This window comes from Notothenia coriiceps, unplaced genomic scaffold, assembly GCF_000735185.1.
Source record: "Notothenia coriiceps isolate Sejong01 unplaced genomic scaffold, NC01 NC01_scaffold00037244, whole genome shotgun sequence".
Classification (NCBI taxonomy): Eukaryota; Metazoa; Chordata; class Actinopteri; order Perciformes; family Nototheniidae; genus Notothenia; species Notothenia coriiceps.
Window position 1 is genome coordinate 10,338,319 of NW_011369945.1, and position 16,955 is coordinate 10,355,273.

The 16,955-nt window shown below is 43.1% G+C and overlaps 2 protein-coding genes across 5 annotated transcripts in view; one reads left to right on the forward strand and one right to left on the reverse strand.

Moving 5' to 3' along the window:
* The window catches only part of angpt2b (angiopoietin 2b), a 510,244-nt gene that overhangs the window by 162,108 nt on the left and 331,181 nt on the right, over positions 1-16,955 (forward strand). The gene's annotated exons all lie outside the window — the stretch shown is intronic.
* Positions 8,860-16,955, reverse strand: part of znf219 (zinc finger protein 219) — a 31,288-nt gene continuing 23,192 nt past the window's right edge. For 3 of the 4 annotated variants that reach the window (XM_010793477.1, XM_010793479.1, XM_010793478.1), the window contains 3 exons: positions 15,790-16,955; positions 15,170-15,316; positions 8,860-13,651 (listed from right to left, as the gene is read on the reverse strand). The exon at positions 15,790-16,955 is cut by the window's right edge and continues 1,247 nt beyond it. In XM_010793477.1, coding sequence (XP_010791779.1) covers positions 12,480-13,651; positions 15,170-15,316; positions 15,790-16,955 — 2,485 coding nt within the window. In that variant the 3' untranslated portion in view covers positions 8,860-12,479. The remainder of the gene's footprint in view (positions 13,652-15,169; positions 15,317-15,789) is intronic. The other variant, XM_010793480.1, reaches the window with a different exon arrangement.

The following is a 16,955-nucleotide window of genomic DNA, read 5'->3' on the forward strand; positions in this document are numbered from 1 at the left end:
CGGGTCCGGAATGCCGACAGGACACGGACCTGGCTCGGCCGGTAGCCGACAGGACCACGGGCGGCTGGCGTCGGCCAGCAGACGAGGGGCTGATGTCGAAACCATTGGCTGCGGGGACCAGGACGAGACTGAAACACATGGCTGCTGGCCAGACTGGGGCTGAACCAATGTCTGCTGGGCCAGACTGGGCCGGAACCTATGCTTGCTCGGGCCCAGAACTGGGGCTGGAACCATGGCTGCTGGTGGCCTGTAAATGAGAGAACCATGGCTCTGGGCCAGAACTGAGGCTGAACCATGGGCTGCTGGGCCAGAACTGGGCCGAACCAATGGCCTTCTGGGCCCAGAACTGGGCTGGAACCATCAGGCTGCTGGGGCCTTGTGCTGGAGCCCAAAGGCATGGCTCTGGGGCCTGTATGCGAGCCCAAAGCTTGGCTTCCTGGGGCTAGGGCTGCTAGCCTTCGACCTGCGACTCCTTCTCTTAGGAGCTTTTTGGAGGCCTTCCGTGGACCTCCAAAAGCCAGACCGAGTTCCAGAGAATGGCTTCTGGACAGGAGGAAGAACGGGAAGAAGCAGAGGCGGACTCCAGACGGAACACAACGAGGCGTACGGCCCAGGTTGGGAGTGGAGGCAGGGGCTAGCATGCCTGGGCTAGCAGGCCCGGGAATCACACACCGAGAGGAATCCTAAATCCCAGCGAGGTATAGAATTTCACTAAACCTGGCTTCTCCATGCCATCTGGTGTGCCTCACCAGAGCAGCCTCTCGCTGCTGAACTCCAGACGCCCCCTCCACTTATCAGAGGCGGCAGTCCAAAGAAAAGGAAAACTGAGATTCCAAATTCAAGAAGGATCTGGCTTGGGTCCATCCTTGGTGAGTTCTTCTGCCAGGGTTGAGAGAGGCAAGCAGACCGCAAATGCAATTATACAGAAAATACCTTTATTTCATGCTAGTATAAACAACAGCACTCCTGTCATCAGAAAACACAAGATCACAAAGACTAAAACGAAAACAAAGAACCTAAAGCAGACAGGACAATCAAACAACAAGAGGACCATGTGAGGAGGGAGGAGAAAACACAGGGGCACCAGGTGAACACAATCGGTAAGTCAGGGAGTGGAAAAAGACAGAAAGCAACAGGCAAGACAGGGGGCGAACCACTTTTAAAAAATAAATACAGGAAAATCCAAAAGACAGAAAAAGACAAAACAAAACACACAGACAGATCGTACAGCCGGGGTCATAGTTAGACACAGGCCGTTTCTCAAACTCACGAGTAACACATGCGCAGAGCAAACTATTTCAAGTTATATACGTCATCGAGTGGCCCGAAGGACTGTTAAATCATGTTAATATGCCCCAGCCATTCTGCCGCCACTCTAGTGACGGTAGTAAACTTGAAATAGTTGCTCTGCACATGTGTACTCCGTGAGTTGAAAACGGCCAACAGTTTCTGAACCCCGCCCGTAGTCCCACGCCGGCAAGCGGGGCTATCGGCTACAGCGTTAATGTGCTCATCCCACTAACGGAAGAAACTCAGCTAACTGACCGACATGAACCATTTTTACCTAAACAAAACGCAAAGTCTAACGCCAAGCCTCTGAATCAGCACTAGCGAAAAGGGTGCTAACACAACTTAAAGGGGAACATCATGCAAAATGCACGTTTGTACGTCTTTTAACATAATTATGTGTCCGTGTTCCTAGGGAACCTCACCAAAGTTCAAAAACCACAACCTCTCTATTTTCCTCCTACCCAAATCTCTAAAAAGGGCTGCAATGGATCTGATACACACGAGGTGGAAAAGAACACCGGCAGGCTGATCAGGAGCCCGATCGCGAAAGCGAGGGATCTTGGTCGGCATGAAGTGTTTATCCCGCTTATTACTGCCACATTCTCAACAAAAGTAACGGACAGGACGTCCCAATATTAATTGGTAAATGCTTTATGGATTTAGAAAATGATTTTATTGTTTAAAAAATAGTTGTAATTGATTTAAATTGACATTGCATCCGCTAAAAAAATAGTCCGTTGTTACTGTTTGAGCTAACCGTGGCAACGGCAGGGAACGCTTCGATAGTGTTTTGATAGAGACTTTTTTGATGTACAGTTTGAAAACATCTGTTGTTTTGCTTTAAAAGTAGCACAATTCATTATGCCAAACTTGGAGTATCTAGAATCCTTGCCCTAATGCCAAAGTAAGCCAAAGTAACTTGCAACTGAATATTGTTCGCCGTTTGATGTCTATGGACTGCTGCGTAAAAAGGAGGGTTTCTGCCCCATTAATTCTCTTCTACTTCTATAAGAATAACACGGAGACGAGATCTCTTTTTCTCCCCCTCTTTCTCCCCGCTGCAGCCTAAGCAGCTGATCTCAGAGCAGCCTCCCTCTCCTGCAGGGAGGCTGGTCATGCAGGTCACAGATCAGCCCCTGCAAAAACAGGGCTTGGGAAAGTGGCCAATAGAGCGAAATGAGGCCATGGCTAAATGCAAGGATCTGTTGGTATTTTGAAAAAAATATATATATTTATATACTTTATATAGGTATGGCCCTACAATATATTGTTCAAATATAGCATGATAAGTCCCCTTTAAAGACAACACACCACTTCACTTTACGGGGCCAAAATGGCAAATACATCTTACCTTTGCTGTTTTCTGATCAACAGTTGTGTTCAAGGGCATTACAACGTATATAAACGCTGCTGAAGGTTAATCCAATGTCTCTGTGTCACTTTGAAATCATTACTGATAATCCATCATAACATTTATGTCAATAAACGTAGTTTCTATAGAACGTAACCCAGCTTCCAGTTTTGGGCATGCTGGCTGCGCATCACTCTCATTCACCAATGGTAATGTTTAGATGGATTTAAGTGCACCCCCTCGATTCTATTGGCTCTAACAGTTCAAAAGAGGTGTCAATCACCAAAATCGACCCATGGGTTCTAGAGATATGCAATACACCCAAATGACCCCAGAGGTGGTTTATTTTTTCCAAACCTCTCTAAAAAAGTCAAATTTCACTTGTTTTGCATCAATCTTAATACAGGATACTTATTATATGTTATAGTTTGGATTCCTAAAGCTTTTTGTCTACTATCCCATCATTCAAGGGTGGTTTTCACTATAAGTTATGTTTTTTTTGTGGACATAAACTATAATTTACATGTTTTTACTATTTTCAATCTGAATTTAATTTAAAATAAAAACATCTATATTGATTCTGACTTTTCTACATCCAACTCACAGGTGTATCATTGCTTTGAGAAAAAACATTATTAATTTACTCCTTTTAGAAGTGAAGATATAGTCATTTGTTCTGGGCATGTCATTTTTGAGCCTGAGACCTGAAAAACAGGCTTGGGGCTTAACAGGTTAATGGCTTTGCAAAAGGTTAGACTTTAATGGACCAAAAATATAGTATCCCAGTTCACCTCCAGGGCAATGCTATTGTGTCCTTGAGCAAGGCACCAAACCCCCAACAGCTTACTGGAGCCGGAATACCTGGCCCTTGGCTCTGATACCTCTCCGTAAAAACTGTACATGTGTGTATTTGTACTTTGTATTTATGTACTGACAGAGTAAAGATATTAATTTCCCCTTTTGATTAATAAAATGGCCTCTTCTTCCACTTCTAAACAGTAATCAATTAAATAATTAAAGTTCTAAAGCTAAAGGGCCTCTTTAAAATCGGTGTGTTTTACTTTTTGCAGTATGATTTTTAATATATTTTGTTATATATATTCCCATCCCAAACAAATGAACAGTTAGTTAACCAGCCATTATTGTGTTAAGGCTGCATCTTAGTTAGTTATTAAAACTCTGAGGATACAATACGACCAGTGGTTTTTGTCCGGATGCCATAGAAATCAAATGTATGATCTTGTAAATCACATTGTCAACACTTCCTCACTTAAATGGCAAGAGTCTGTTTCCCTTTTTAAGTGGCTTGTGGTCTTTTATTGATTCAAACCCTGTGCCACAAAAACACATCAAACACTCTGCACTTTGAGAACGACAGCATACTCATATTAATTTTACAGGATGTAACCTGAGAGAATTTAAGAATGTCATTTCAGATTTTATCACAAATTTAAAACAAACCTTTTTACGAGCTCCGCCAGCAGCAACCGCCAAAGTTAAATCCATTGTTTACATTAAACAAAACAATACAACCACAATAGTTGTATGGGATGATGGGGGGACCCAGGATTTACCAAGAGAGATTCAAGTGTGTGCGTGCGTGTGTGTGTGTGTGTGTGTGTGTGTGTGGGGGGGGTTGAATAGAAGCTGGTGAAAAGAAAGAGGAGGAAATGAGGCGGTGGGTGACAAGATTTCAGCTGGAGGAGACGGCTCTGTCAAAGCAGGGGGAAGGTGCAGGGCGATAGCGCATCGCCATTACTTCAATGAGGAAGATAGGCTGCATGACACACACACTCATCCTCTTCCGCAAATTAAAACAAGAGGAAGTGCACATTAAGATTATCTACTTTGTATAGCAGTTATTAAATGTTATCATAGATCGTTAAACACTTACAAATATTAGTTTGCTCGCTACGTGGATATCGTGTCTTCGTAAAAGTGTTCTTTGTTATCAGGGGGGGGAAAGTAGGTTTAAAACTGGAATGCAAAAAGGCTTTTTACTCTCCACTTTATCCATTGGTGTGTGGCATGGACGCAGACTAGTGTATGAGGCCAAGGGTTCAACATGCTTCCAAATAGCGTGAGGACCACGGTGACGGCCAGAGATTACAGGCGGGTTAGGATGTGCTCTGTGAGTTCAGCAGATGCCATGAAACATTTCACATGATAGGCCATACATGAAAAGGAAAGGATGATGTGGTTAGTCTTGCTTATATAATGGCTGCTTTTTGTACTCGAGGCGAGCAGAACATGCATGAGAAGAAGTCAGTTTGAGCAATCGACTCGTATGGTATTTCTTTTTTTCGTTATGTCTAAGAGCAATTTACGATTAATCTATCAATCTGCGGATTTGGTCTAGAAAATGCCCAAAAATGATTGTTCTGTGTCCTTAACAGACCAAAAACAGGCAATTCTATCCATTTCACAGATTTATATAAACAAATAAAATGTCATTTAAAATCACTAGTAATTCGAATAAATTAATACTAAAAACACAAAACCCCAAATAATGTATTCACTATCACAGAAGACAGAAAAAAATAAATTAATAATCTTAAAATATGACAAGGTTTGCAAGATTAATGTATGTTGATGATCAGAACCGAGGCTCACTCACACCAACCACTGGTGCTTAAACGAACATGGCGGAATGTTTTCAAGTTACATTTAGAAGGGGTTGCTATAGAGGAAATCATGCAGCAAAAACTAATGCAGCAATATATTTTACAAATATGATCAGATCCCCCACCAGTAAAGACACTTCTTCTGCATTGCTGTGCAGACGAACAGAAAGCTATAGGCTACGTGACATTTCAACAACCCTGGCTCACATCTGGCTTCCTCTCAGGCCAATCCCCCGAGCACAGGCCTCCAAAACGCATGATTTCTAGGTAAATCTGTGAGCTGCAGAAGTGACCAGCACATGTTCCGTCATCTATCATTCTGTTTACATTTCAAATCCCCCTTGTGTAGCAGTGGCATCATCTGCTACGTATCAAACGACACTGACGCTTCCCATCTGCCACGGGCCGAGGGCTGGAACGCGAGGAAGCAGCACGTGCACAAAACCAAAAGTCCCATCGGTGCAATGCTCTACTTCTGTGACACAGACGTGGAAATGATCGCTCCTCTGGGACCTCCGTGACGTTATTTGTATTGATGTGGGATTGATCAATTGAGAGGCCATTGCTGCACCTCCTGACGAGAGGAGTTGCAGGTTATATAACACAGGAAAGAACACCTTAATGTTCCTTTGTTTTCCATTAGGAAGCCTCCTCAGGGGTCAACATTCAGGTTAAACCCGGATTAAAAGGACATCCCAGGAGTAGTAATCACTGCCTGACAGCCTCAGCAGACAACACAACTACATGAGTACTGTAAGCCAGACTTAAGCCCTGTTTCAACATATTAAGACAGTGTAACATTACTGTGAAGCATCTCAAACAGAAGTAAAGACTACAAAAGTACACATATCAGCATTATCAACGGTGAGTTAGGTGTCCATAAATACTGCTATACAGTATAGCCTTCTTTATTAATACATGACTACATTTCCCCCATTAGCACTGACGCCTGCAGCATCGAGCCCCACATCCATCAGAGAGGGAAAAAAATCTACTTTATTATGCAAAGGCAGAATTGATGCATATGCAGCTAGTTTGGGAAGGATCCATGCGGAGCTTCTGCTGGAAATAAAGTACTTTGCATGATTTATGTAAAGTAAGCTTCCTTGTGTACACTCTGCAGGTGGATGCCAACACACCGTAAAGCATCACTTCATACTGCATTGGGCTTGATCTTCCCCAGAAGGAGAAAGGACACATACATGTAACAAAATAAAGATTCCTCATTTGTGGACCTTTTTAAAACCCCTGCAAGGCCCCCACACAGGTCCCCGGACCCTACTTTGGGGAAGCCCTCCCGCTCCAGATGTTCATGGTGCCCAGTGGCGATAGAGCTGGTGTCACTGCTCGTCTCATTGCAGTGTTTCTGTCAGACTCGGGACCAAAGCCAAACAAAGAGTAGAGAGAGAGCGCTGCGCTAAAACATTTTGTTCTTAACCGCACCTTGGGTTGCGGCTTTTTTTTTTTTTTTTTTTGTTAGAGGTGGTTATTACGCATAAATGAACTTAACGTTGCGCACGAGTGAATGCCTCCGGGTTAATACGGTACAGGTGCGTGGTGTTGATTAATGTGATGAAAGCCTAGAGTAACTCACTTGTAACCGATTGTTAAAAACTCGGGGTTTTTTTACGCACTCACCTCGCTCATCTTGGAGTGTGAGTTGTGCAGCGGTGGACTTCAGTGGGGTCTCGTCCGTGGGGTCTTGTCTCAGTGTTTTTGTTAGCCGGCTTCAGGAGCGATGTGGAGCCGTCACAGAGCTGCAGTGTGTCGAGGAAGAGATGGAAACTGTGTGTGAAGTGATGCTCAGTTCTCCGGTACAGATGATGGAAGGAAGCTTCAGTGCGCGTTATGGCACAGTCTCTCTCTCTCTCTCTCTCTCTCTCTCTCTCTCTCTCTCTCTCTCTCTCTCTCTCTCTCTCTCTCTCTCTGTGTCTCTCTGTCTCGCCCACTCAGTCTCAACCAGTCACCAGGGAGCAGACTATTAACCTAGTACAGGGATGTAGGCTAATAGCTACATAATATGAAGGCTAACCCTGGAGCATTTTACTCTGCCTCCCACTGAACCGCGTTAATTGATTGATTTGTGTTATATTTATCAATGTACTTAATAATCTATTTAGTCTATACACTCACAAACAAATGCAGTTTGATAAATGAAAAGGTATGTTGATTTGTTTAATGTGGATTTGTGCATCTTTTTACGAAACAGAACTGATGTTTTCTCATGATATGAGAGTGGTTTAATCTTCTATATCCCAGTTTTGTAAAGCCAGGCAAGAATAGTGCATGACTTCCTTTTAACTAATTTCAAAATAAGGCCATTTATTAGACGATGAAAGCAAACATGTTATGAGAATGAACATTTTATTTCCGTTTGCATTGATAATTGCACATTCAAACACCGATTCCTTCTGTTTATTTAAAAAAAAAACATATTGTTCTTGATTTTATTTTGAAGGAAACTTTAGTTACATCCGCTTTTGTGTAAGCTTTTTTCTCACTTAACTCAGGCTGGACTGTATATCATTTTATATTCTGTACACAGAACCACACTTATTTTTGTTTTATTTCTGATTTTGTTCACTTTAGTATGTTTTAGGTGTGTCACTACAATTTATAATCCGGAGTTGTATTTTCAACCCTCTCATACATGTCTCCACTAGAGGGCGCAGTTGCATCATAAATCATCTCATAAGTGAATCCCAAAGTCCTGGTTTGGAGTTTCGAGGCTGTAAACTGTCTCCAGATGCAGATGATTATGAAAAGGTTCATTAGTTGAAGTCGGAAGACATTCACAAAACTGCAGGGGTCTTTAAAGTTGACATCATTTCTGCTGCAGTCAGGAAGAACAGCTGAGTGGCTTCACACAAAGGCCCTTTACCTTTGTAGGTACTTATGGTGTAATTAGAGTCATGTTTAACCCGCAGATTGTTCAGACATCACATGATATATCCAGCCAGCTTTACATGGCTTCTTCTCTAATACATGTTCTATACCTATTGCCAAAACATATTTCCAACTATTCAAACATTGGCTTCTTTTGCAGGCTGCTGAAAACTAATAAAAATGATAGTTAATTTACTTTTAAATTGTTCTAACATTACACTTTTGTATTCATTCTCTGTAGTTTATTTCTGTTGTGTGCTTTCTCATACTGTAAAGCACTTTGAACTGCATGAACTATGTACAGGAAGTGCTATACAAACAAAGTTATTATTAGCGTAATACATGTAAACATAATCTCCAGACAACACGTAAGCAACTATTCTCAAAGGCCCCAAACACTCCTTATTACAGTTATTCTAAAGTGTCTTTATTCATAATTGTTTACACTTTTAATAGCTAATGGTTTAACCTCAGATTGGAAATAATAATGAAATTGGAGGTGGGAATGATGACCTGTTATTCTCCTCAAATCCACAAGAGGGCCCCCTTCTCTAAGAGTTGTTTGAAGCTGCTTGATTGTGGATTGAACTGACGCCTCATAGACTCCCATTGATATTAACATGGTTTACACGCATTAGATACATATTGATTCTGAAAGAGAAAGAGAAATGGCATCGGGTGCAGAAAGACATAACAACGCAATACAGGTTTATTTTGTTTGTGTTTATTTATTTCTAATGTGTTTTATTTTTTTTATCTGTCCACAAAGTCATATTAGTCACTACTATGTTAGATCAGTTTTTCCCTCACTGCAATGGCAGTCAACTACACAAGAGCCCAAACCCAGCGTGGCCCCCTCCCCTCGCAGAGATTTGTCTTTTCATAATGAACACCTTCAATAAGATCAGAAGTACAGATACAGTATATGCAGGATCAGTCAAAAGGATATTAGCCACTTAATTATTCTGCTGAAATGATCTGATTCACAATCAGGAGATAAGGTGCAACTTTCACACGTCAGGGAGCCACATCGTATTCAATTGAAAACAAGTGCAAATGTGAAGGGATAGTTTGTTTCGGAGAGAATTTAGCCTTTTCTTCGTACTAAACTCAAGGGTGCTATTATGTTGGTTTAGGAGACATACAGGGTTAATCCAGCAGTTTTCAGAGGAGCTTCTACTGATTGAAATGGTTGCTAAACATTCTTCCAGACTGCTTATGGACACATAAAAAGCTAACCTTCTGTTTCTTAGTAAATAGGCAAAATAGTCTCTGAAATCAAACTATATCTTCAAGAGTAAAACTGTTGGCTCGTGCTGCTTTAGTCTTTCAAAAAGCGTTTTTTTTTTTGTGCAAGAAATTTGGGAATGGAGTTCGAGTCAAAGGCTGTTTACATTCAAACCTCCAGAGAAAAGCGCTACTTGGACAAAAAGGTTTTCTTTTGACGCGGACATTTTCGTCATTAGACATCTAGATTGATTGGCAGGCTGTTTTATTCCCATTTGCCGGTGGGAGGAGCGGAAGGGACCAGCACTCGGGTTTGTGCTCTCTTTAAAAAAACACAACATCTCTAGTGCTATCTGTACAACATTCAACAACACATTTCTCTTGTTTGTTTTTTTTCTTCGTTTTTTTTTTTTTTAACCATAATGCCAAAACAATAATAATTATCATTATAAGAAGAGCATTTTTCCATCTCAACGGCATTGAACAAACACCACACAAACGGAAATAAAAATCTAATAAAGGCCTCAATACCAGATAGTACACGTCACCTTCAAGTGGTGCTAGAGATTTAGACAGTTTACGGACAAGAGAGCGACAGGGAGGAAGAGCAAGCACGACAGAAAGGAGGACAGGTTGAAGAAAGAAAGTGAATTATTTCGTTTTTTCAAGTTGCTTTAGTGTCACCTTAGGACATGTTTTGGCACCTTTTTAAAGGATTAAATATAATAGACTTGGGCTTTGGTTTACAAAGGGTTAGTATTAAGACCAAAAGTCTAACCCTACATCTACAATTTACTCGTCTAAAGGTTAGGTAGTCTATTCTTTTCAAGAGTCTAGCCATGCTAGATTGTAATAAGGCCTAGTGACCTTGTTTAAGGCCGATCGGGCCCGAACAGTAGAGAGAAATCATGAAAACAGCCCCCCCCCCCAGGAGAGAGAGGGGCCAAGAGGTACACACACGAGAAAAAGATTAAGGAAATGAGCGGATGTGATGAAGAGGAAGAGAAATGAGTCGAGGTGGAAGGACAGAAACGGAGAGGAAGAAAGAGTGTGTAGATATAGGCTAAGTGCTTTTGGTGAGTTTTACAAAATACACCAGGAAGTGCTTGAAACAGAAGGCACGATGGCATTGACAGTAGTTGTTAAGGAGACACCACTAAGGGACTTTCACTACAAAACTCATAAGGTGCTCTAAAAAAGGAACTTAAACACATTGATGCACATTAAGGAGTGGTTGCAACCATAGAAAACCCCATCAACAAGTAGTCTACGTGGATAACTAGTAACCAGTGTGAGGGGATATTACTGAATCACATTCATCTTTTTTCTTAAATATACCTTCAGAACACAACAATTCACGATAACGGATCGGTTTCATTAATAGCAGTAGATGGGTTGATGTTCACCCAAAAAGTTATGTATTTTGAATGTGAACTTTATTTAACAACCAGTTCAATGGTTGGATATTTATGACACTGATTTTGACTAATCGATGGGGTAAATCTATCGAAACCACAGCTTTACACATTTTAAACAACAACAGAAAGTGACAGCTTCCATTGAAAAAACGTTTGGTCTATCGATAAAATAAAAACAACTACTTTGGGAACTCAAACCTTGCACAGTGCTCTGTATAGACATTCCAACTAGTCTTAGCTCACAAACATTATAATCAATATTACCTATATTGATAACCTTTTTCTGTAAGCATCTTGAAATGAAAATAAACAAAAGTCTGCTTTTTTTTCTTGTCTTTACAAAAGCTACACATATTCTACTGGGATGTCTATGCATTTGTTAGTGTTTTAATAATTACTCCTAGCATTTTCTTTTCTTATAAAAAAGAAGAGAGGGTATCTACTCGTCTAAAAGACACCAAACCCTCAAGAGTACAGTTTGTTTCTCAGATTCAGTCCTGCTTTGCAGGGGTACTGCTGTCTTTCTCGTTCCCTACCTTGTATCTCCTCTCCTAAGGAGGAATTGTTTCTTTTTTGACACAGTTGTAAAGTCTCTGTCTCTTTAGGGTGTGTCAGTTGATTGTGTTCGGGGGCTCGGGCGACGTCCCTTCGGCCCTCAAATAGACATCCGCTCTTAGATTTGTTCTTTTCTACGCATCTATGTTGCCTCGGCAAGCCTACCGACTGTCGGCGGCATTGTAAACACTGAATGTTGAACTGTGACCCTTTTTATAGCTTAATCTAAGACCAATCTTTTATTTTATTTTCAAGCTGAGCCACAAACGTCTGTGTCAAGGACATGACGCTGCGATGTAGCATTTCTTTAACAACTTAACTATTCACAACACCCTAGAACCACTTTTAACAAATATACTGTACTTAAATTGTTTTAAACTGTATATTCAGATAAAATGACCTATCAGAGCCTCGATGTGCAGGAATACCAGAGACTCTCTCAACAACGCACATGAACAGGCACTAACTCATACAAGAAAAAATATTACAAACGTTTCTTTCTGTTTTTCTTTAGGACAATCATATAGAAACACTTTTCAGACAAACGAGGCAGTGATATATAGTTGAGGGAAAGCACGCTGCCTCCAATAGTTAACCTCATGCCTTAAAATAATACCAAATAGCTTAGCTGAGGTTAACAGCTTGAACACCCCTCGACTCAACAACATATGTGTCGTTTGAGGAGGAACTTGAAGTTTCAAACTGTTCAGTGGTCAGTCAGGAGAGCAACTCTTCACAGCTGGCTTCAGCATGATCAGTATAGTAGTCTTCGGGTAACAGTCCGTTATTAATGTAAAATAAATGCGTGTGGAATGATGCGCTAAATCTTATGTATGGTTCTTTAACTGATCAAATAGGCGACAATCTTAAAAATCAACCATCTTGGAGAGAAGTTCGAAGAAAAATGGAAAAAGTGGCCAAAACATCCTGAAAAAGTGCTTCCAAGCTCTTTTGGACAGGAAGTTGGCCACACTGTCAGAAGTGAAGTTGAAGAGTGATGTCGAAGGGAAGACTTCTTTCTGTCCTTTTCAAAACCCGGGAGAAGCCCCTTCTTTCATTCTCTGTTAAATGTGGTTGAGAAACATTGAACCAAACTCTCCAATTGTGATGGTTTCATCCCGAAGCATTTTAATCTGTTAAGATGCTCTCCTCCTCTCCCACCATGTGGTTGGAGCTAAGCGCTGGGGAAAGAGCGAGGGACATCCTCAGATCCTGGTCCTCCGAATCCTCCGCACTGCTGTTCTCCAAATGATCATCCAACTCCTCCTCTTCATCATCATCATCATCCTCGACTTTACCCTTGAGTGCCAGATGTGCGCGTCTTACTTTCTTGGATCTTGGGGCCACATCCGGGTGCTCAAGCATGTTGTTAGGATGGTCTTGTGTGTTCCCGTTCAAGGTCTTGGTATTCATTGAGGACCATTCCTCCAGGGGGGCCCCGGACTCGGTTGCGTTCCTCCATATTGTCAGAGAGTCCAGATCGGGCTGTTCCATCCTGGGCTTGGCGGCCTTTAGGGCTCCGTCGTCATTCAAGATGGTGGTAGGGGCTCTTTTGCGCCTGGACTTACTGGTGTGGTTCACCTGGAGGTGCATGGCCATGAGCTCGGCTGAGGACGTTCGGAAAGGGCAGAACAAACACTGGCTCAGTTTGACCCCTGTTGAACTATCTCCTCCATCCACACCAACCCCTCCCTCCCCTACGCTCAAGACTCCATCTTCCTCCATGCCTCCGAGGCCAGGTGAGGGCCGACGAGACAGATCCAGTGGTTCGAACCCGCCCTCATGAGTAGAAGGCGCAGGCCCTTCCTTGTCATTTGACGGTTGGACCATTCGGCTTGTGGTGAGGGGCTTACGACGGGACACTTTAGGGGCTTTTGGTGGTGGAGACTCCCTGATCCAGCCTCCTTCCATTCCACCTTGGTAAAGAGCTCCCATCACCCCCGAAAGATACCGGTACTGTGTCTCCAAGTCGACATCCCTCAGAGCCGCCAAGGCCTTCCTGTGGTCGTGCTGGTCTGGAAGCCCCAGGAGCCAGGACTGCTGGCTGGGCAGAGGGGAGGCGTTGTCGGTCGGACCCCGGTTAACGGGACCGTGGTTGAGGTGGGAACGGCGCTGCTTGGGCTGCCCTGAGGAACCAGAGGTCAGACTGTTGAGAGTGGAGGTGAGACCAGTGGAGGAGGAGTTGGAGGAGGCTGACAGGGCGTTGCGTTGCTCCCTGTGGTGCCGCTGGAGGTGGTACTTCAAGGAGCCGGACTGGGTTCCCGCATAGTCACAGTGGGGACATTTGTAGGGTCTCTCACCTGAAGAAAAGAAGATGGACAATACAAGATTCGGGAAATGGTATTGGAGTTTCACACACACTTAGTATCAAATCTAGGTGACCCTTAACTTGATAATGTTTCGGCTCAATAACGACAAATCACACACACGTTAAATAAGTGTTTTTGAAAATATTACAATTTAAAACACGAGCAGTAACTCACAAAACAACTGGCATGGTTCTTTAAACAGTGGTGAACAAGAGATGTAGTGACACATTTGAAAGGGAGATGGCAGTATTTCATCACTGATTACAAATGACACTGCTGGGAGAGATAAAGAGGAGGGGGCATCATGCTGGAGGCTAATCTACAGCAGGAAATGTATTGGACGTAAATTACCACATTCCCAAGAAAAAAAACACAGGCCTTTTGATGAATGCAAAATATGAAATGTCTGATTTTGTCGATAAAACCAAAAAGAAATGGGAGACGAATCTCGAGGGGCAATAATCTCAAGAGGACAGTAATATCAAGAGGGTATTATTATAATTTGATGCCTTCACTTAAATTACTGACCATGTGGTAATCACTTGATGGCAGCAAGAAGCAATAGTGCAGGAGAAAAGGAGCTGTATGCTATCATGAATAATACATCTGTGATTTGATATGTCAGCTATAGACGATTATTCATAATGACAGTACTAAATAGATTTTACTGAATGCTTTTTAGGCTTCGCTGGAAAGACTTGGACGTGCTCCAGTTGCTGGAGATTGGTGGCATGTCAGGAAATAGAAGAGGGGTCTTTATTTTTGATCAAATACATCAAGCGAAAAACGCAAATAATAGAAAATGGCAATGACTGATGCTGATAAAGACTTATGGAAATGGATCATTAATTAAGAGTGTGGGTGAGTGCTGTGAGAGTTCCCAATTTTCATTAATGTCCGACTCACTTATCACCAGAAATGTATTATTATTATTATTTAGTATTGAAAAGGCCTTTGGGTCTCTGTTGGATTGCCTGTGTGTCCGTCCTACTGTTGGAATATCTAATTGAATAAATTAAAGGAGAACAACTACAGATTGACTTGCTTCCAAAAAAGCACGTGAATTTCAGAAATATTGAATTTTCAACTGTCGTGATGTTGATTTAAAAATCCTTATATTCAATCTCAAAAAGGTTTTGCCAAGCCACAATTTAGAGTTAGGCAGCTTACTTAGACTACTCTTCCTTTCTCTGTGGTGCTGTGATTTTTATTTTACTGCGATTTAACCAAATGTAATCCCTGGAGTGGCTTGATTTTTCCTCAAAAAACGACTATCAACATACTCTTGAGCAAGGCAGTTAACCAGGAGTTGCTCCATTGGGGGCTGCTCGGTCGCCTGCAGTAGAGCGCTATCATTAGCACTGGCCAGCTCTCTGGGGTGAACGTTTTTTAAAAAAAGAAAAAAGGTGGAGCTGCTCAAGCGAGCATGCTCACTGAAACCTTTCCAGGGGTTGTTCTAAAGGTTAAAATAAATAGATGTGGTTTGTTAAACTCACAGCAGTTTCTCACCTGTGTGAACTCTCAGGTGCACTTTGAGATGGTGTGAAGAGCGGAAGGCTTTACCACAGTAGGGGCAGTCTTTTATCCCTCTACCACGCACTCGCTCCCTGCTGGGAACTGACGGTATGGAGGAGACTGCTGTCATGCCATTTTCTCCTGTAAGTTGAGAAAAATGTAAAGATAACAGCTGTTGGGAAGGGCCTCTATGAGAGCTTCTATTTACAGTATAAAATAATACACTCCTGTGATAATAACACCATCGTTCTGCAAACAGTATCTTGTTTTTATTTACGTGTTGCCAGTTCTGCACAACCCTCTGGATATTTGTACACAAGCTACCTCTCTTAATATCTGCACAGCTTTTCACTTTCCATAACAATACTGCACATATTTAATTTGATTATTTTATCATAGTACGTTGTTTTTTGGTATGTCTATATTTCATGTAAATAATTTTCTTTATCTTGACGTATAAAAGTTAAAAAAAAAAAAAAAAAAAAAGTTTTTATTTTCGGGTGTTTTTTGTTGCAAATTATATTTTTAAGAGTGTTTCCGTATGCACTATATACATGCATGTGAGAAACAAACAAACACAACCCAGAAGTAGAGAAAGGCGCTTGTGATTGTACCTTTGAAGGTTGAGATGACGGAGTGAAACCCCGTTGCTGCTTCTGCTTGCGATCCACCACTGTGCAGTTTTGATTCCTGTCTCCCTCCTCCAGTTTGTTGGGATCCACCGCCGTGTAGCTGAGACTCCTGTCTCATTTCGCTGCCGCCTCCTCTTCCAAGCCCCGCTCCTCTACGACTACTGTTCCCCTCCTCTTCGCCGCCTCCTCCTTTCAGGGGCCTCTGGGTGTGAACGCGAGCATGAACCACCACCTGCTGCAGGCTGCGGAAGAGCTTTCCACAGTCTGGGCATTCCCATGGCCCTCCTGCTCCGCCAGACTCTTCTCTTGGCTCCAGGCCTCCAAGGTATGCCCTGACTTGGTCGGCCTCAGTGATCACGGAGCCGCGACCCTGGCCTCGTTGCTGCTGGCCTCGCTGCTGGGGCCTCTGCTGCTGCTGCTGCTGCTGCTGCTGTTGCTGCTGCTGTTGCTGCTGCTGTTGCTGCTGCTGCTGTTGCTGCTGCTGAGCGACTGCCAGGCTGCGAGCCACCAGCTGCCACCAAGTTGCCTGGTCCCCTCCTTCTGAAATGGATGCGGTAATTTCACCTGTGCCCCCTCCTCTAGTTGACCCTCCTCCTCTTCCTTGGTCCCCCACTCCTGAGCCACCAATGCCGCCACCACCGTTTCCCATCTCTGCCACCTGAGCCACTGCTTGAAGTCTCTCCATGCAGCTGGCCCCACTGCCATCGTTAGGCAATCCAAGGTAGCCCAGGATGGCTGACTTGCTGGAGCCCATCCCCATTCTGCCTCCAGTTTCTCTTCCTTGTCCACCCCTACCTCCTCTCTGCTGGGCCAGAAGAAGGCTTGAATAGAGGGCGTTGAGGGATTGATTACTAACAGAGCCTTTGGCTTGCTGCTCGGCGACCCCAGCTCCCCCGAGGGTTCCTAACCCGGCTTTCAGCCCGAGCTTGTTGAGATGCACTTTCATGTGGTTTTTGAGAAACCAAGGTTCTTTGAAGCCGCGGCCACATACCTGGCACTTATGGTCCAAGGAGTCCTTGTGCTTTCGCATGTGTCCCTTCAGGAACCAAGACTGGGTAAACCGCTGTCCGCAAACCTCGCAGCGAAAGGCCGGCAGTGTGGGGGATGCAGCCGCTGTAGCTGCCGCTGTAGCTGCCGCTGTCACCGGC